A 21,755-nucleotide genomic window follows, 5' to 3' on the forward strand; every position below is an offset into this window, starting at 1 on the left:
ACCACTTGGCTACTCCTCCACTTCTATGCAGAGGAACCACATCTGTTCTTCTCCAGTTCTCCGGTCCACTCCCAACTCTAGAGAAGCATTGAAAAGGTCAGCCAGTAGAACACTAGAACTTCCCTAAGTTCCTTTAGTATGCTTCGATGTATGCCATCTGGCCTCATCTCTTTGTCCACCTCTAGTTTAGCCACCTCCTCACGAACATAGTTCTCTGAAAATCATTGAGGGACTACCACCCCTCCATTCCTATTTGTGTTTGTCTTCTGTGGTCCTGGTCCTTGTCCTTCAGCTGTGAACATAGAACAGAAATATTTTTAAGCAGTTCTGCTTTTCTATATCAGCTTCTACTTATTCCTCCCTTTCACCGTTGAGTCTCACAATGCCAATTTTGCACTTCCTCCTATCACTAACATATCTAAAAAATGTCATGTGCCCCCCCCCCCCTTTAATGTATTGGCTATTTTCCTCCATTTACATGTTTGCTTCCCTGACTACTCTACCAGCTTCTCTTAGCTTTTCCAGATATTGTCACCTGTCTTCCTCTTTCTGCAGTCTCTTGTAGTTTATAAAGGCTAACCATTTTTTCCTTACCTTTTTAGTGCTACGTGCAACTCCCTCTTTGTGGAAGATGCTAGAATACCCAAGGTGCATGCATTGCTCTGCCAGGCAACTACTGATATCAAATAGAAGATAAAAACTAGATTGCTTATATTATCGACACTTATAATCCATGCAGGCATCCATAGATTCTAGCTGACCTACAAGTGCAACTCAATTTTTTTGTGCTAATTTTTTAAAAGCATACTAATGAACCTAATGCATACTAACACATTCACATCCCTAATTGTTAAAAATGACATCTTAATGTTATATGTTGGGGTGCACCCTGAACATTCCTTGTATACCTCAAAGGTTTCTTAGTGTGATTGTTCTTAGTTTTCTTTTAAACAATCATAATTCAAAATTTGGACTAGTACCTTTTGAATGTTTAAAATGAATACATATATGTTACCTATTTACATTAGTCACTGTTTTATAAAACAAGGTATTATAAAGTACAGTGGCTTACCCACAGAGATTTTGATTGAAAACTTCAGACAAATAGTTCTCCTAACACCTACTCCTGCTTCCAATCATTGAACTACTACTCTCCCTTGCTTTAAATGGCATGTACTATAACACTGTGAAACCAATAAGTATGAGGCACACAATAAAATCTGTGGCACAAATTTCTTGCCTACTGTGTGAACAAAGATCTAATTTCAAATAAAATTGTCTGAACATATCCATTAACAACTAATCAGATAAACCTTTTCAAAATGTTTTTCTTCTTTAAATTGTTAAATTGCCTCCAAAGCTGAAGAGCTGCTATTGTTCAACCACATCAATGCTGTACACGAAAGACGACCCAAAAGTACAATAATTAATCTTAAAGTAGAAATGAAATAAGGTCAAATCACTATAATTGTTCATTCATTAGTAAAGCTAATTTGAAAAAAAATCCTCTGTTCATTTTATTAGATAGACTAAAGTGACTTATGAAAAACAATTTAATTTTCTATTCTTCCTATCATTGAAATTATGGCATCTTCTTGATGCTCCTCCACCCACAGCCCCTGCCAACTCCTCTAAAAAAGAAAAATTAAGAGAGTTCTGTGCGTGAAGTTTGTCATCTTTGTGTTATCCTTTACTCTGAGGACAAAGTGAATCTCCTAGTTCCACTGATATAATCATTCACTGGCACTAACACATCACATGTTTCCAGGAAACAATGGAAGGTCTCTCTGTGTATGTATAACATTTTCTGTGTCCCAAAACCATATAGTAAGCCTCAGTATAGGTATAGGGTGGAGAAGCTCAGACATCTATTAGGGGCCCTCAACACGGCCTGTTCCCCTTCCTACTGTTGACTCTTTTTAGTGGCTTTCTGATGATTCTATGCCAGCTACAATAGGGAGGGGGGGGCAAGTACTTGACTTAGCTTCTCTAACACGTTCTCATATTTTGTGACACAGAGGTTCCTTCTTTAGAAACTGACTTACAATTGTGGGGGATAGGTGTGTAGAGATGGGCTCACACCCTCCCAGGAGTACTGTAACATTAACCAAGTAATAGAGGGTGCACAGGGCAGGCCTGGTTTCATTGTTGTTCTATGTTCAAGCAGGATTCTATGTTAGTATACTTGTTGTTCTGTATTGTTATCTGCCTCATACCAGTTGGCAGTTGCTGAGCTGCACTGACTCTCATATCAATTCATGTTCTGTTTGATATGATTGTGGAGGCCAATAAAGGCCTCATAACTTTTTCCTCATTCTACCATATGCTATAGGAGGGCCTGGGCTCATTGAGATAATGTATTGCTGCTCAGAGATGACATGAGTTTATGCCATTCCTGATAGGACATTGCCTCAGCACTCCTTATCCCGCTCTTCACAGTGTTCTGGAAACCTGCATATTAACCTCAGAACCTTGATATCAGATTGGGCAGCTATAGGTATCAAGATGAAAACAAAGGACACCCATATACACTTCAACTATAAAACATAATAACCAAAAGGAATTTTGGATTCTAAATCACAACATATCAGTATAAACATGAGATGAATAAAAGAGGCAGAAATACAAACACTGGGAAGGCAACATATTTACAAAGGGGCAACAAAAACAATAAAGAAGAATAAAAACCAAAAAGGTGAGGGAAGGAGAAAGGATCACTGTGGGCAGGTAGGCCCCCCACCTGCTGGAGCTGCCTCAGGAGGTGTAGCAGATTAAAAGTCCTGGGAGGGATCTGAGCCAAGGAGGCCAGCATGCTCAAGGGCAGATAACATGTATATAAACTCATTGAGAACACTAGTCTATAATGAGCTTCCCAAACTCATAAAGTGATTACAAAAGGAGAAAATCCCTAGGTTACAATGGGTGCAGATTTTATCGTTGATTAGTTTCTATCATAAGGATTAAAAACTCCTTATATTTTTTGCTTTCGACAGAGCTGTCGTTTCACCCTTATTTGGCTTCTTCAGGAACATGTGCTGTGTTTTAAATGATCAAGAACATCCTCTAATTCATTACACCAATTGTAGAACTGACTTTGCTGTTTACGTCATTCAGTGCCCTTGTTACAAACTATATGTAGGAATGGCAACGAGAGCATTTAAAATTAGAATTTTGGAACACAGATCAAATATCGTGAGGAAAAACATGAAAGAGCCACTGGTTGAACATTGCACTGTGATGAAGCACAAATTTGAAGACCTTAAATGTTGTGTTTTGGATAAAGTTGAAATCAATCAGAGAGAAGGAAATAGAAAACTAATGTTGCAATGAAGAGAGGCAAAATGGACATTTAAATTAAAAATGTTAGAACCCATGGGACTAAATTGATTGGCATGTATTGATGTATTGTACTAATTCAATCTACATCACAGAATTAAGAACTGAGTGGTGAGCGAGAGCGAGCACATTTTTAAAAAATGTAATGGTCACTTTAAGATTAGCTGTTCCCATGGACCTATTTAAAGGGCTTAGTCGGCATGTGAAGCGACGGCGCCATTTTGTTTGAAGTTTAATCAACTGAAAGTACGTGAACTGCAGACAGAGGTTGACAGCTTTGTAAACCATATATTTAAGAAACTAACTAAAATTTGCTTTTCTAGATATGTAAAAGTTGAAATATTCAGCACATGTTCCTGAAGAAGCCAAATACGGGTGAAACGGCAGCCCCATCAACAGCAAAAAATATAAGGATTTTTTAATCCCTATGATAGAAACTAACCAACGGTAAAATCTGCACCCGTTGTAACCTAGGATTTTTAATCCGATTTTCTGCTTTTGTAATCAATATATGAGTTTGGGAAGCTCATTATATAGTAGTGTTCTCAATGAGTTTGTATTTATTTATCTTACTGTTACACTAGTTTCTACTGCATCTTTTGCACAGTGCAGATAACATGTACCCTTGAGTGTGCTCTATCCTGGCCAGACCAGCTTACAGAGCCCTTAGTCACTAGTCAGTGGTCTCATGTATTGCCTCCACCCTATCTAATACAGCAGCCCAACCTCCAAGGGCAGGTGCAGGGTATGATGTACCTTCCCATGGAAGTGCCTGAGCCTTAGCTCTCTGTATTGGAGAGGAGGGAGGATGATATAGGAGGCCATTGCCCCCTCCAGCAATGTCAAGCCCCTCCTGAGGCTGGTCCAGCTGCTCCTGGGATGGGAAGTGGGATCCGGTATGGATAGGTGGGGGTGGGTGAAATTGTGGAGAGAGGGAGATATGCCAGACCAGAAGGAGGCAGGGGAGTGTATATAGGGGTATTTTCCTGCTATTTCATCTTTGCTAGTCAGAGGCCTGGTAAGCATGAACATCTTTTCCCATTCTAATATGGATTCTACAGCCTGTGGCCTAAAACCATCAGAAACCAACTTTCTACAATGGAATACTACTGCTTGTCTTAGCCGTGGTGACTTCATCCAAGGACATTTTGTGATTGGTCCATAGGTATCACCTGAATGAGAGGGATGTCAATGTTAGAAGAGAAAGAAAGACGATCAGAAGAGAAGATGTTTTGTTGGTGGATAGATCTCTCTGAGAAATGCTAGATTTCCCCACAACACTAGTGAACTGAATTCCTTGTGATAAATGCTGACAAGGTCAATTCCAATGCAGCTCTGTAGCTTTCTATAAGACTGTGAACCAGGGCACAGAGCAAAGACCTTGGATTTTGTTCCTGGACTAGAAAATTCTGCTAGAGTCTCAATGGAAAATCTGATTCTTCACCACACCGGAAGTCTGCAAACTATGGACTACAGGGTGAGAGAAGTGGGATTTTATACCTATGTTTCAGGGTATAGTTAGCCTGTGGTTTTTGTCTGTAAAGGACTGGTTTGTCCCAGGATTTGTGGTCAGTAGTGTAACTCGCTGCTAAGTGTGTAATCTACTCAGGATATATATTATAGTTGTGTAATCACTCATACATATATATCTATCTTCATTTATTTATCTATTAGTAATCAGTATATTTTGGAAGAGCACAAGAATATTTTTGTAGCTTGCTTTGCATTTTGCCATATTGTTATTTTTATTATTGGCAAATGGTGATGCCTCAACTAAAACATGATTTTTATGAACCATCACAATCTTTTAATATTTGGCATGATGTTCTAATATTGACCACTTAGCCTCGTTGATTAGGAAGCTGGTTCCTACTTCTCACAAGGTTAAGTGGTATACTCAAGATCTAGCAAAGTTAAAATCCTTATGCCACCATTTAGAATGCAGATGGTGTCGATCACATTCTCTGGCTTTAAGAAATGAATGGAAAAAGGCCAATAGAGATGATAAATTAGCTATTCCTAGAGTTTAAAAAAAAGATTATTTTGCCTCTCAGAGAACTCACCTTCATCCTCAAGACAACTTTTTCATATTTTCAGAAATCTTTTGCTTAATCATAATGTTCATATAATCAAGAATGTGTTCATCTGGTAAATGTCTGTAAGAAGGAAAAGAACCATGAGACACTGTCCCAGAAATACCAAAAGATGCTATGTGGTTCAGTAAGAGAGACTGATTGACCTGGTTGAAGGTGGCTGAGATCTTTCCATTGTCAAGGGAACAATGAAGTTCATTTAAGAGATCTGTCATGATGATTTCTGTACTATGTCCTGGGCAGAACCCTGATTATGGAGGGTGGAAGATGTTTATATGATCTACATGGTGAAGTAGCTGTTGGAATACAATGTTTTCAGCAAGTTTAGAGATGAAACTGAAATTAGAGACAGGTCTATAGTTTGACAGGGTCAAAGGGTCAAGAGTGTGTTTTTTTTTTTTTTAGGATAGGGCAGACTACTACTACTACTACTACTACTTAGCATTTCTATAGCGCTGCCAGGGTTACGCAGCGCTGTACAAGTTTAAACATGGGGAAGGACAGTCCCTGCTCAAGAGAGCTTACAATCTAAAGGTAAAAACTATGTAGTCAGTGTAGGTATCAGGAATGGGAAGGTGGTTAGGCACCAAAAGCAAGGGAGAAGAGATGGGCCTTGAGTAAGGACTTGAAAATGGGCAGCGAGGGCGCATGGCGTATGGGCTCAGGAAGTCTGTTCCAGGCATAAGGTGATGTGAGGCAGAAGGGGCGGAGTCTGGAGTTAGCGGTGGTGGAGAAGGGTACAGAAAGGAGTGATTTGTCCTGAGAGCGGAGGTTACGGGTGGGAACATATGGGGAGAGGAGGGTAGAGAGGTAATGGGGGGCTGCAGATTGACAGACAAGAGCATCCTTCCAGATTTCTGGGAATGCTCGATAATTGAGACTGTTCTTACCATAGAGTAGACTAGGGATAAAAGCCCATGATGTGGAAGAAACAACCAAGGGGGTGGGAATTAGGTCAAGTGCACATGTGGTTGGATGTGTTGCATTAGCAATTTTGGTGAAGGTTCAAAGTGTAGGAACAGCAAAAGTGTCCCAAGAATGTGTTAGCATAAGATATAGCCCTGACAAGTCAGTCTCAAATGATGAGATCATAGGAGGTAAGTCTGCTTAGAGAGAAGTGAAGGGAAGGATAACTGTAGTGAGGTAATGTTGTGAACAAAAAAAAACTGTACAAGATCATGGGGTGAGAGTGCATTGAATGCCAGGGAATTGACTTCTAGGTAACATCCATTGGGTGGCCAAGCCAATCCCAACTCCTCTCCCCATCTGTCTGATCCCTTCATTTTGAATGCCCCATACCCCTCTTCTAATCCACCTGTCCAAATCAACACCCACCCCTCCCAGTGACCCAAAAGGGACTATCAAGGGGCTAATAATATGCATCATGGACATAACATACCTTAAAAACTATCTCCCTAAATAAAAATATGCCCAACACTATACATGATAACTTTTTTTTGCCTGTCAAAGCAAATTAACTTTTTGTTTTTTGAATGTAATAAGGTATTTACACCTACATTTCCTCCCCATTCTAAGTATGCAATTGCTTTGAACAGTATGTATCATATTATATTTAGAACACTGAATACCTAAGAAAAATTCTTTCTCCTTGATATTCAAAACAATTTAACCAGTTGGCAACGGCAGATGACCGGTTAAATCGTAGATAGCTGACTATCCCCAAATATTCAGCAGGAGATTTCAGGTTATTTCCGCTGAATATTTATATATATATGTGGTTAGTGTGTAACCGTGAACCAGCTAGTTCAGTGGCGTTTCAGGGATGGGTCAACATTATGCCCCGATATTCTGCGCTGTACTATCTTTATGCACTAGCCAATGCCCGGCTAGTGCTGAATATCAGCTTAACCGGGTATGCACTAGCCAGCCAGCAAAAACATGGGTATTCAATGCCACTTGCCGGAAATGGCCCAGCATTGAATATCCGGGGTCAGCGATGGCAGCGGGTATTCACCGCTCTGCACGCTGATAGCTGAATAGCAGGCCATTTGATTTTAAGCAATTGAAAGAAAACAGTTTGGATTTTTGATGTTTACTAGAAAATAAAAAAAATATCATTGCTTATTTTCTGTGTTACAGCGGTTTACCTCTGCAAACGAACAATGCAAAACAAAGCACGTCTTGAGCTCGCAGACTATGAAGCTGTAAGTTCTATTGGCTTTTTTCTAAGGCTTAGATATGAAACAGTAAAAATATCACTCATTTAATATACACACACAAACCTATGTTGGCATAATTCCTAGAATAGATTTGACATATAAATATGGCTACACTAGAGGATTACAATAGAAAATTATTACAGCAGTGACAGAATAGTCATATTGGAATAATAATGTTCAAAACTGAAGATTAAGGGCATAACTGTACTGTGAGGGAGTCTATAGCATGCTGCCCCTGTCTCTTAAGAATATTCTCTCTTGTAGTCAGAACCATCTTAAGCCCCATAATGCTGCCCAAGGAGGGGTAGAGCCAGGAAGACAGCTGCCGGGAAGCATAAAAGGTGGGCCAGAGTGGAGCCAGACCAATGTTCATGCAAGCTGAAAGAGAGACTGTATAAACTATGCTTTTGGGGCCTGTCAGCCACAGGCCTATGTAAAGATTCTATGAATCTCCAGAGACTTTACCTATCATTTTCTGTAGTTGTGAAGTAACAGGCCTCAACCTTTGAATTAATAAAGAGTTTACCTTTGTAAAGTTGTCTAGCTGTATAATCTGAAGGCCCACTCTCAACCCTTGCTCACATTATCACATGTTGTAGTGGTGGTGAGATTGTAGCTGGGAGAGATCCAGGATCCTTGGCCTAAGGGGCTCTGGGTCTTATAGAAGGGGCTAGCCTTGCTCTAGTTGTTGGGGGGGGGGGGGGGGGAGTATAGTTAGTGCCAGACAGGCAGGTTTTTATTTTTGTTCCCTTGCACAGTGCATGTTTCAGGGTGCCAATGCTACAGCAAAGACATGGAAAGGCTACTCCAAGCTTTAATGGAAGGCTAGCAGCAGCTGCAACAAGTGGTACAGAGGCAATGGGAACACCATTAGGCTTCCCAGAGATCGCTAGAAGCTCAGAAGAACTCTGATCAAAGTGACACAAGCTTTGCAGACTTTCAGGTTACACACTCTGGTCGTAGTGTTACCAAAGATGGTATTGGAAGATGACTCGCACTATTTCCCGACTAATTTTGAAAAAACGCTCACTTGGCTGGTTGTCCAGAAGCCTCACCACTATTGGAAACAGGATGCTGAGCTTGATGGACCTTTGGTCTTTCCCAGTATGGCAATACTTATGTAGCTTATTTGGGTAATTTACTGACTGATAGCAGCTAAACTGCATTTCAAGATGTCAGCTCCAGTGGGATGGCCACCTATACAGAAGTAAAGGCTGCTGTTCTGGAGAATGCAGGCTTTACCCAAGAGGCCTACTGGCCATGGGTGTAGTTTGACTGTTTCATTTGGGGGGAGGGGCAAAGGATGGGGCAGGGCATATTAGCATATTCATTTGCATATATATATATATATATATATATATATATATATATATATATATATATACACACACAAATGAATATGCTAATATGCCCTGCCCCATCCTTTGCCCCTCCCCCCAAATGAAACAGTCAAACTACACCCATGGCCAGTAGGCCTCTTGGGTAAAGCCTGCATTCTCCAGAACAGCAGCCTTTACTTCTGTATAGGTGGCCATCCCACTGGAGCTGACATCTTGACCCAAGCCAGCAGGAAATAAGGAACTCTCCTACTATTAGAAGACCTGAAGGAGCAGTGGAGAAGTTGGGTGGGAATGAAAGTGTAATATCCACTATCCCCCTGATAGTCAGCCATCGCTGCTCAGCATTTTTTTAAACTCATGCCGTCACCATCTAAATTAGCCCCCAGTATTTAGTTCCAGGTAATGTCCAGGCACTTGCACTGAATATTGGAACACGCTGGAGCGGATTGACTGGAGCAAGCAGAGAGAAGCTGGATCAGGCGGACCGGGACACACTGGAGCCGATGGACTGGAACAGGCAAGGGGAAGGCTGGAACGGCGGGCTGGAACAAGGTGGATCAGGAGCAATGGAATGAGCTAGATCCTGCTGGAGCCAGTGGACTGGAGCAAACAGTGAGAAGCTGGATCAGGCGGACTGGAACACAGTGGAGCCGATAGTCTGGAACAAGCAGGGGGAAAACTGGATCAGGCGGACTGGAACCCACTGGTGCCGATAGACTGGAACAAGCAGGGGGAAAACTGGATCAAGCGGACTGGAACAAGCTGGAACACGCAGGGGGAAAGCTGGATCTGCGGACTGGACAGCAGAGGGAAGGCTGGATCTATGGACTGGGACAAGCTGGGATCAGGTGGATAGGAGGACTGGAACAAACTGGAACATGCTGGAGTCGATGGACTGGAACACGCTGGATCTGCGGACTGGAGCACACTGGAGTCGATGGAGTGGAACACGCAGGGCGAAAGCTGGATCTGCGGACTGGACAGCAGGGGGAAGGCTGTTTCTGTGGACTGGAACAAGCTGGGATCAGATGGATAGGAGGACTGGAACAAACTGGAACACGCTGGAGTCGATGGACTGGAACATGCTGGATCTGCAGACTGGAACACACTGGAGTCGATGGACTGGAACACGCAGGGAGAAAGCTGGATCTGCGGACTGGACAGCAGAGGGAAGGCTGGATCTGTGGACTGAATGGTCAACAGCCACAAGCAGTTCTCCTGACCCTGGTCAGGTCACTCCTCCCTGCCAGATCCTCCGATCCAACTGATACCAGAAGTCGCCCACTGACAATCCCGCAGCTTGTTCCAGTCCTCCTGATCCCAGTTTGTTCCAGTTTGCCTGACCCAGCTTCCCCCGCTTGTTCCAGTCCATCGGCTCCAGCGTGTTCCAGCCCGCCTGATCCAGCCAGCGTGTTCCAGCTCGTTCCAGTTCTCCTGAGCCCAGCTTGTTCCAGCCCGCCTGATCTTTCCAGTCTATCGGCTCCAGTGTGTTCCAGTCCGCCTGATTCAGCTTCTTCCGGCTTGTCCCAGTCCACCGGATCCAGCGTGTCCAGCTAGTTCCAGCCGCCAATCCAGCCTTCTCCCTGCTGTCCATCGACTCCAGTGTGTTCCAGCCTGCCTGACCCAGCCTCTCCTTGCTTACCCCGATTCTTCTGCTCCAGCGTGTTCCAGCTCGTTCCAGTCTTCCTGATCGCAGCTCATTCCAGTCTTCCTGATCCCAGCTTGTCCGTCTGCGCATCCTGACACAGTTCATCTGTTCCTGCTTGTTCCAGCCTGTCCATCTGTTCCTGCCTGTTCCGGTTTGTTCCTGCTTGCTTCAGCTTGTTCCGGCTTGCTCCGAACCATCTGCCTGTTAACAAACCAAGTAACCTGCCTGCCTGCTTGCGAGCCTCTCAGCCATTGACTTACCTACCTGCCTGCTAGCTTATCAGCCATTGACTTACCTAATCGCCAACCCAAAACCTAGCGTCAAGCCCTATCTATCTGCTTAACACCTCAATCATTACATAGGCACCCATTAACACCTGTTAACTGCTTAACACCTCATTCACTATACAGTCACCTGTTACACCTCAGTCACCACCTATGGCCCCTGTCCATGTTCTCTTCCTTGCCCTGTCCCTTCCTAATCTTCTTTCCCCCCCCCCCCCCCACTCCCACTGTCTACCATTAGAACCACCCGCTGCCCTCCCACCCTGCCCGCCACCGCAATACCCTATTCACCTCCATCCCTCACCTCACCATCCCTTTTGTCCCCCTCCTCCTTCCTAGCTCTCAACCTTCGGCACTTCCTTCCTGCCATTAACCCATCCCCTTTCCTCCTAAGTACACCCCGTCTTCGTCGCCTTCGTCGCCCGACCTCCCCCACCCTCCTCCGCACTCTCTTGCTCCTCCTCCTGCTATCCGCGGGAGACATTAACCCTAATCCAGGTCCCCTCACCTGTCCCCGTCCTATCCCTGAGAACGATCCCGGGACGTCTCCAATCTCGTCTCTATTCCCCTCCTTCCCCCCTCCTCCCTCCCCTTCTCATGCGCTTTGTGGAATGCCCACTCAGTCTGCAACAAACTGTCTCTCACCCACGATCTTTATCTCTCGCTCCCTTCAACTGCTCGCCCTAACCGAAACCTGGATCTCCCCGGAAGACTCTGCCCTCAGTTGCAGCCCTCTGCCATGGAGGCTATCTCTTCTCTCCACACGCCCCACCCAGTTGGCCGCGCCGGAGGCGTTGGGCTACTACTCTCACCCTCCTGTAGTTTCCAACCTCTCCACCTTCCGCAGTCTCACTGCTTCTCATCCTTTTGAAGGCCCATTCCATCCGGCTATTCTACCCATTACCACTCAGAGTGGCAGTCATTTACCGCCCCCCTGATAAATCCTTCCCTTCCTTCCTTACCGACTTTGATGCTTGGTTCTCTGTCTTTCTTGACCCCTCATCTCCGTCCCTCATTCTCGGAGACTTTAACGTACATGCTGATGACCTATCCGACCCCCATGCTTCTAAGTTCCTCACCCTAACATCCTCCTTCAACCTCCAGTTGTGCTCCACCACCCCTACTCACCGTGACGGCCATTGTCTTGACCTCGTCCTCTCCTCCTCCGGCTCACCCTCCAATTTCCACGTCTCAGCTCTTCCTCTCTCCGACCATCACCTGATCACATTCACACTTCTTCACCCCCCCCCTCCACCCCGTCCAACTTTAACCACCATCTCCAGGAACCTCCAGGCTATTGACCCCTCCACCTTATCATCTACTATCTCTAATCTCCTCCCCTCCATCACGTCCTCCGCAACTGTCGACAAAGCGGTCTCCGCTTACAATACCGCTACTCTCCTCTGCTTTGGATACCCTCGCACCATCGATCTCCCGTCCCACAAAACGCACCAATCCCCAGCCCTGGCTGACTCCTTGCATCCGTTACCTTCGCTCCTGCACCTGATCCGCTGAGCGCCTCTGGAGGAACTCTCGTACCCTTTCAGACTTCCTCCACTACAAATTCATGCTATCCTCCCTCCACTCCTCCCTATTCCGTGCAAAACAGGACTATTACACCCAATTGACCAATTCTCTCAGCTCCAACCCTCGTCGTCTCTTCACCACCCTTAACTCCCTCCTAAAAGTGCCCCCGCTCCTACTCCCCCTTCTCTCTCTCCTCAATCACTGGCCGACTATTTCCGCGACAAAGTGCAAAAGATCAACCTTGAGTTCACGACCAAGCCACCACCTCCTCTTCACCCTTTAACCCTCTCCCTCATCCAACCTACCCAGGTCTCTTTCTCCTCTTTTCCTGAGATCACCGAGGATGAAACTTCCCGCCTTCTTTCCTCCTCGAAATGCACCACCTGTTCCTCTGATCCCATCCCCACCAACCTACTCAACACCATCTCCCATACTGTCACCCCCGCCATCTGTTGCATCCTCAACCTCTCTCTCTCCACTGCAACTGTCCCTGACACCTTCAAGCACGCCGTTGTCACACCTCTCCTCAAAAAACCTTCACTTGACCCTACCTGCCCCTCCAACTACCGCCCCATCTCTCTTTACCCTTCCTTTCCAAAATACTTGAGCGCGCCGTTCATAGCCGCTGCCTTGATTTTCTCTCCTCTCATGCCATCCTCGATCCACTTCAATCCGGTTTTCGCCCTCTGCACTCGACAGAAACGGCACTCTCTAAAGTTTGCAATGACCTGCTCCTGGCCAAATCCAGAGGTCACTACTCGATCCTCATCCTCCTCGATCTTTCCGCCGCGTTTGACACTGTCAATCATGATTTACTTCTTGCCACGCTGTCCTCTTTTGGGTTCCAAGGCCATGTCCTCTCCTCTTATCTCTCCCACCGCACCTTCAGGGTACACTCCCATGGATCTTCCTCCACTCCCATCCCACTATCTGTTGGAGTTCCCCAGGGATCTGTCCTTGGACTCCTTCTCTTCTCAATCTACACCTCTTCCCTGGGCTCGCTGATCTCGTCTCATGGTTTTCAGTATCATCTTTATGCTGATGACACCCAGCTATACCTCTCCACACCTGACATCACCGCGGAGACTCAGGCCAAGGTATCGGCCTGTTTATCCGACATTGCGGCATGGATGTCCAACCGCCACCTGAAGCTGAACATGTCCAAGACCGAGCTCCTTGTCTTTCCTCCTAAACCCACTTCTCCTCTTCATCCACTCTCTATCTCTGTTGATAACACCCTCATCCTCCCCGTCCCATCTGCCCGCAACCTCGGAGTCATCTTCGAATCCTCCCTCTCCTTCTCTGCGCATATCCAACAGACTGCCAAGACCTGTCGCTTCTTCCTCTTCAACATCAGCAAAATTCGCCCTTTCCTCTCTGAGCATACCACCAGAACTCTCGTCCATGCTCTCATTACCTCTCGCCTTGATTACTGCAACTTACTCCTCACCGGCCTCGCACTCGGCCATCTATCCCCCCTTCAATCCGTTCAGAACGCTGCTGCACGTCTTATATTCCGCCAAAACTGATATACTCATATCACCCCTCTCCTTAAATCACTTCATTGGCTTCCGATCAGATATCGCATACAATTCAAGCTCCTCCTCCTTACCTACAAATGCACTCAGTCTGCGGCTCCTCACTACCTCTCCACCCTCATCTCCCCCTATGTTCCCGCCCGCAACCTCCGCTCACAGGACAAAGCCCTTCTCTCAGTACCCTTCTCCACCACTGCCAGCTCCAGGCTCCGCTCATTCTGCCTTGCCTCACCCTATGCCTGGAATAATCTTCCTTTACCCATGCGCCATGCCCCCTCCCTACCCATCTTCAAATCTCTGCTTAAAACTCACCTCTTCAATGCTGCCTTCGGCGCCTAACCGCTGGAGAAATATAAAATGCCCCAATCTATCCACCCTATCAGATTAACTGTTCACTCGTCCTCTAGATTGTTCACTTGTCTTTAGATTGTTCTCTTGTCTTTTAGATTGTAAGCTCTTTGAGCAGGGACTGTCCTTCTATGTTTGAATTGTACAGCGCTGCGTAACCCTAGTAGCGCTTTAGACATCTTTGTTTGATGTTGTTGTTGTTGTTGAATATTGGAGGATACATGTGAGTGGCCTGGGTGGCGGAGATTATGCGGGCCCAGTAAATATTTAGCCGGCGCTCATATAAGAGTTATGCGGCCCCAGCTGAATATCGAGCCCGACCCACATCAGCTTTTTAAACAATTTGAGCCCCTGACGCATCCCCATCTCCCCCTTTCCCTAGCCAAAAGCCACTTCTCCCCCCCCCCCCCAAATGCTCCCACCCCTCTACCCCTTAGTAGTTCATGTAGGCCCCTCTTGGCCTACCTTGATCCCTGGTGGTCCAGTAGTGGTCATTGGGGGCATTAGTGCAGCCCCCTCACTCCTGCCTCTTGCAGCACCTTCCAAAAATGACTGCTATGACCTCTCACTGCAGCTCACGGTACTACATGAAATACCACATGCTGCCGCAAGAGATCACAGTAGTCATTTTACAAAGGCGCCGCAAAGGGCAGGAATGAGGAGGCTCTGTTTTTGCCCCCAACGACCACCACTGGACCAATAGGGATCAAGGTAGGTCCAGGAAGGGGCCTACCTGAACTACTGAGAGGATGGGGTGAGGCATTTTTTTTTTTTGGGGGGGGGGAGTGGCTTATGGCCGTGAGCTGGTGGGAGAGGGTGGAGGAGAGGTGGATGCATCGGAGGCTTATGTGGGTCCCAGCCTGATATTCAGCCAGGGCCTGCATAAGCTAAGCGGGCAAATTTTGGACACAAATATGTAATTAGGTATGTGGGGTTTTTTGATTGATTTTTAAATTCTTGGAACTGTGGATTTTTTTTAATTACTTGTTTCATTTCATCATTTATATTATGCTATACTTTAAAAACACAATATGCATGCTGTTTTCATATTTGTTTGTGATACCTATTTCTTCATCCACTTTATATTATGGTCTTGTCCAATCACAACTCATTGATTTTTAATTCAGTCTTACAGCTTATGTTTGGGACCTCAGGACTATATGCTATCAAATGGTTTTGCACATATGTATGGTGTTAGTTTTTAAGTTTCCTGGATGTTCAATTTATATTTATGGTATCATTTTAAATTTATGATCTCATTTTTAATAAGTAATACTTTTTATGAGTTTTATTAATGTTGATTTGTATGTTTACTCATTAGTGTTTTGTCAAACCCCTGATATAGCCATTTTGGTGAAGCTTGGCCACATTGGGACTTTATCAATAAAGAATTAGGTCTTTTTCAACAAAGAATTTCTTGGACTCTTGGTCTAATACCAGCCCTAGCCCATGGTGTAGCTGATTGGGATCGCCAAGTATTTTCAGTTGAGGACCTTCTCCAAAGGTGGCCAGAACTCCCTTCTATCAAGCTCTGCAGTCGGTGGCAGCATCCTTGAGTCACCAACTAAGCATGCATGGGGTGCCGGCATCAGTGGTTCAGAGACATTGCTGCTGCCTGCCAAAGTTTGTAAAAGGGAGTTTTTGCCGCCTTCGGAGGAAGTCTTCAGTAGACAGAGCTTGGGGATTCTAATTAGCTAAAGTATTTATACTGAGTTGCATGATGCCTGGGTAGGGTGGGACAGCAGGGAAAATGTTGTGCCTACCTACCTTGGGCTCAGGCCCATCCAAAATTGGTTGTCTGGCTATGCCACTGATTCAAATATCTTGCACTCTGATTTTACCAAGTGGTAATAGGATATCGCTCCCTCAGCACATAAATTATCTTACTATTTAACCAACACCAGACTTCAACGCTACCAAGCTTGGCTATTCTGCAAGGAATACTTGCTCTCTTATGTTCGTTTGAGAGCGCGACCGCTTTTAAATTGGAGCTATGTTCTTATCATTGGTCTTTTAATTTTTTATATATATTTATTGACAGGAGCTCTCCTCAGCCAATGTAAAAAAAACTCAATAATGAGAAAAAACATTGCTTGTTGAGTCTACCTGACATGTCAAAACACTCATGCTGTGAGAGAGATATCTCCTTTAAACCTTAGACAAAATCTAACATTCCATATTCCACTAGTAATTTTCTATTCTCATATTGAACAACACTGACTACACCCCCCCCCCTCCATTGTTATGTACTCCTCTTCAACATATTTTGTACTTATCTTGTACTTGTGTAATTGTTTGCCTCGGCACAAACCCTCCAACCGGTTGGGGTGTATTTCTCCTTGATGTCCTGTTATGCCTCTTGCCACCCACGGAAGCTTCATAGTTTCAAAAAAAATTTTAATCAGCTTTTTTCTTCATTTTTCATACCTCTACAAACATTCTTCTTCTACAAGCACGTCTTGTTTTGCAATCTTTGTTGCTGCTTCAGGAAGGGTTTTTTTCGTTAGTGTGCGATTTTCCACTCCAAGATGGTCGCAGGTTTTTAAACTAATGCTCACCAAGTTCCAGCCAATCCTGAGTGGAATGTCTTTTAAAGGGCCCTTGACTTTTAATAAAATGCCTTCCATTCTACACTTCTATTAAGGCCATTCGGCACGATTGTTTTATATTGGAAAATTATTTTTTGTTCTTTTTGCCGTAATCATTTTTAATGTCCCCCCTTCTCTTGCCCCGGAAAAGGTTCATTTGTGGATTAATGGGTTTCTGCATCGGAACAGAGAACTGTTTTAGTTGAAAAAAAAAGGGTGGAGAATTTGAAAATTAAAGTTAATGAAAGCTGTGGAATCACTGATGTCACTAGTTTGCTGGTGAAGTGGTCATCCTTGCTACTGGCATTTATATCCAAAACAGCAGGAAAAAAAAAGCACTAAGAGCCTTCACAATAGGGACACAGATCTTTTTAATAATGTAGCTTAAACACCAATCTTGCATCAATGACCCGACATGGGCTGTGTTTCAGTGCACAGCACCTGCATCAGGGGTCAATTAGTTATTCTTGAGCAGTTCTGATTGTAAAGATCTGGTGCACAAAACGGAGATACCTCTTTGTACAGACTCTTTCCTACACTCTGCTGCCGGCGGCTGCGCCAGATTCAGGTGGCATTTATATATCAGAACTGAAACTGTGGAGTCGCTGGTGGCACTAGTTTGCTGGTGAAGTGGTCATCCTTGCTACTGAAAATGGCACTATAAGTACATAAGTATTGCCACACTGGGACAGACCAAGGGTCCATCAAGCTAAGCATCCTGTTTCCAACAGTGGCCAATCCAGGTCACAAATACCTGGCAAGATCCCAAAAAAGTTCAATACATTTTATGCTGCTTATCCCAGAAAAAAGCAATGGATTTTCCCCAAGTCAATTTAATAATGGTCTATGGACGTTTCCTTTAGGAAGCCGTCCAGACCTTTTTTAAACCCTGCTAAGCTAACCCCCTTTATCACATTCTCCGGCAACGAATTCCAGAGTTTAATTACATGTTGAGTGAAAAAACATTTTCTCCGATTCGTATTAAATTTACTACTGTGTAGCTTCATCACAAGCCCCATAGTCCTAGTATTTTTGGAAGGAGTAAACAAACGATTCATGTCTACCTGTTCCACTCCACTCATTATTTTATAGACTTCTATCATATCTCTTCTCAGCCATCTTTTCTCCAAGCTGAAGGGCCCTAGACGCTTCAGCCTTTCCTCATAGGGAAGTCATCCCATCCCCTTTAAGTGAGTTTCAAGGTAACATTCATAAGCACAAAAAATCCTGTGATGTGCCTTAGTGATAAAATACACGTTAGATAAGCTTCATTCTGGTATGTTTCTTTCTGCTGTTGGCCAACAGTTCAATATAAATGAATCAATAATCTGATACATCTGGCAAAATGAAGAAGATATTCGCTGATCTGTGCATGATATTGCACTTGAAAGTACAAAATCAACATCTGTGGTTCATGATCAGTCAGTGGAAAAGATGGAAAAGTAGCTAAGTTTGTGGATTATGCAAATGGTGAACAATAAAAAAAAGCACAGTGGGTAGCATTGTTGTGAGGATGAAAACCAATGAAATTTATAAACACGTCACCCAGGGTCAGGAAAGTGTGAAAACATTATTTGCTAGTTCTGGCTGGCTTGCTCATTTTAAAAGGCAATGTGCACTTAAAAATGTATGCTGCTGAAGAATTTTTAAAAACACCTACTAAGTGTGATAGGATTATGTGTCGGAGCAGGTCTTCAATGTTGAAGAGACTGGCTTGTTTTATAAGCAGACTGTGAAAGGGATATATATATATATATATATATATATATATATATATATATATATATATATATATATATGAAGAAAATGGCAGTCAAAGCCCCTGGCTTTAAATCATTTCAAGACCGTGCCATCCTTCTATTGTGTGCCAATGTCAAGGACAATTTCAAATGCAAGACTCTTATGGTCTACAGAGCACAAAATCATTGCACACTTAAAGGGAAGAACCTGAACTTCATGCCAGTCCATTGGAGATGGAAACAAAAAGCTTGGATGATGTCTGCAACAAGTGCTTCATCCCAGAAGGTGAACTCTATCTCCACTGCAAAAACCTTGCCTTCAAGGTTTTACTGATTTTGGATATGTCATGGTTGCCGCCATTCCCGGACTCACCTCCTGAAGCAGGAAAGACCATGGCCCTGCTGTCTAGTTGACTGAAGCTGATACCCTTGCTCAGGGTCCGCATGGCGGCATGGGAACAGACGCCTCTGGAAGACCTTTGTGGCGGTGTGCCTTAGGCTCGTATGCTCATCCCACATGCACCATTATGGGAGAGTCAGTGATGTGCACTCCCAGATGGTGTCCTGCCACATTCCAGCTGTTCCTGATTCAGTTCCAGTTAAACCCACGATGCTACCTGTCTCCAGTTCCAGTTCCTCACGATCTAGAGTCAGCAAAGTTCAATACAACCCCTTGTTGTGTCCAGTGTGCTTGCAGTCCTTGCTCCAGCTCAGTCCTTCACTGGTTTCTCTGTGTCTGAACAGTCCAAGGGCTTACATCCAGGACAGTAACAGTTTGCAAAGGCCATGAGCTCCATCGAGTCACCCGCCTTGCAGATACTGCAACAGATGGCCACTCAGCTCTAACAACTGTCCAGGGTAGTACAGGAGTTGACCCAATATATAGACAACTTGCAGAATTCGGGCACATCACCCCATCCACCGACCCTCCTCTCTCTCCCCTGCCCTCCCCCCATATCCAGCACCCCTCCTCTTTCCCTTGGCCTCCCCCCTTGGCCTCCCCCCACCCTGTTCTCTCCCCTGCCCTCTCCCCATGTCCAGCAACCCTCCTCTCTGCCATGCTCTCTCCCCATGTCCAGCAACCCTCCTCTCTCCCCCCTGCTCTCCCCCCATGTCCAGCTACCCTCCTCGTCACCGCTCCCTCCCCCCTCCGTGCCGGGCCCCCTGCACTGACATGACAGCGCCTCTCACCTCTGTGTGAAAGTGCTGCAGGCAGCAGCAGATCGCTCTGCTGCTGCCTGCAGTGCTTCCACACGGAGGTGAGAGGCGCTCTCATGTCAGTGCAGGGGGCCCGATACAGAGTGGGGAGGGAGCGGCGGTGGCGGCGACGACGTCGGGGAGGGGGGGAGGGTGGAGGTTGGTGCTCCGGCGATGTTCCTTTCCTTCATCTCCAGGCTCTCCAGCTGCAGGCCAGCAGCGCAGAGTCCGTTTCCCTCTCTGTTCCGCCCTCTGACGTCATCACGTCTTGACACGAGGGCGGGACAGAGAAGGCATTTGCAGGTGAGTCGGTCACTTGTCTTTTATATCGGACAAGGGAGTGTGCATGGATCTGGCCATGCTGTCTGTGATCTTCGAATGACCTCGGCCATAAGGACCTCGAGCTCTCCAGAGATTCTTAAGGTTCACTAATTACTACCAGCAGTTCATTCTGAATTACTCTTCTATTGTGGCACCCCTGACAGCTCTTACACAGAAGGAAGCGAACCCCCAAGACTGGCCAGCAGAGGCAGTAGCTGCATTCGGCCACCTGAAACAGGCCTTTACCACTGCTCCTATCCTTTGCCACCCAGGAAAAAAACTTGGCCTGATAGCGTAACAAACTTCAAGGGCTTTGAAGGTGTTGAGGAAAACGTGGAAAAAAGTGTGGAAAACATAATGCACTTTGCACATATAATCAATGGTGGGCTTTGATGATATGACACAAGAAGATGTGGAGCAAATTTTGGCTGAGACTGCAATAGAGCCCAGCAATGAAGACCTTGACGAGATGGTGCAACAAGCGAAGAGGAAGATCAGCATATCTCCAAAAATTGTGCTTCTCACAGTAGCAAAAATAGCAGAGTAGGTGTCAACATTGAATAAAATGTTCAGTGACATGGAGGAATGTGATCCCATGCTACAGTGCAATCTAAAATCAGAGACGCGAACAAAATGGGCAATGTGATAATAATGGGTGACTTCAATTATCCAAATATAGACTGGGTAAATGTAACATCGGGACACGCTACAGAGATACAATTCCTTGATGAAATCAAGGACAGCTTTATGGAGCAACTGGTGCAGGAGCCGACGAGAGAAGGAAAAATTCTAGACTTGGTCCTTAGTGGAGCGCATGATCTAGTGAGGGACGTTATGGTACTGGGGCCGCTTGATAACAGTGACCATAATATGATCAGTTTTGACATCGACCTTGAAGTAACTGTACACAGAAAGTCAAATACGTTAGCGTTTAACTTTAAAAAAGGAGACTATGATAAAATGAGAAGAACGGTAAAAAAAAAACTTAGGGGGGCAACTGAGAGAGTAAAAACTGTACAACAGGCGTGGACGCTGTTCAAAAATACCATCCTGGAGGCCCAGGCCATACATATTCCACAAATTAGAAAAGAAAGACGGAAGTCCAAAAGACACCCAGCCTGGTTGAAAAGTGAGGTGAAGGAAGCTATTAGGGCTAAAAGAAACGCCTTCAGAAAATGGAAGAAGGAACCGTCCTGAAAATAACAAGAAACAGCATAAGGAGTGTCAAAGCAAATGCAAGGCGCAGATTAAGAAGGCCAAGAGGGAGTATGAAAAAAGATAGCATTAGAGGCAAAAAAACATAGTAAAAATTTTTTTCGGTATATTAAAAGCAGGAAGCCGGCAAAAGAATCGGTTGGGCCGCTGGATGACCGAGGGGTAAAAGGGGCGATCAAGGAAGACAAAGACGTAGCAGAGAGACTGAATGAATTCTTTGCTTCGGTCTTCACTGAGGAAGATTTGGGTGGGTTACCGGTGTCGGAAATGGTATTTCAAGCGGACGAGTCGGAGAAACTTACTGACTTCACGGTAAACCTGGAGGACGTAATGGGGCAGTTCGGCAAACTGAAGAGTAGCAAATCTCCTGGACCGGATGGTATTCATCCTAGAGTACTGAT

The 21,755-nt window shown here is 45.0% G+C and overlaps 1 protein-coding gene across 2 annotated transcripts in view; it reads left to right on the forward strand.

The window, feature by feature from the left end:
* RGS7 (regulator of G protein signaling 7) overlaps positions 1–21,755 on the forward strand; it is a 557,085-nt gene that overhangs the window by 419,154 nt on the left and 116,176 nt on the right. For both annotated transcript variants that reach the window (XM_030196383.1, XM_030196384.1), the window contains one exon: positions 7,530–7,594. In XM_030196383.1, the coding sequence (XP_030052243.1) occupies positions 7,530–7,594 (65 nt within the window). The remainder of the gene's footprint in view (positions 1–7,529; positions 7,595–21,755) is intronic.

This window comes from Microcaecilia unicolor, chromosome 3, assembly GCF_901765095.1.
Source record: "Microcaecilia unicolor chromosome 3, aMicUni1.1, whole genome shotgun sequence".
NCBI lineage: Eukaryota > Metazoa > Chordata > Amphibia > Gymnophiona > Siphonopidae > Microcaecilia > Microcaecilia unicolor.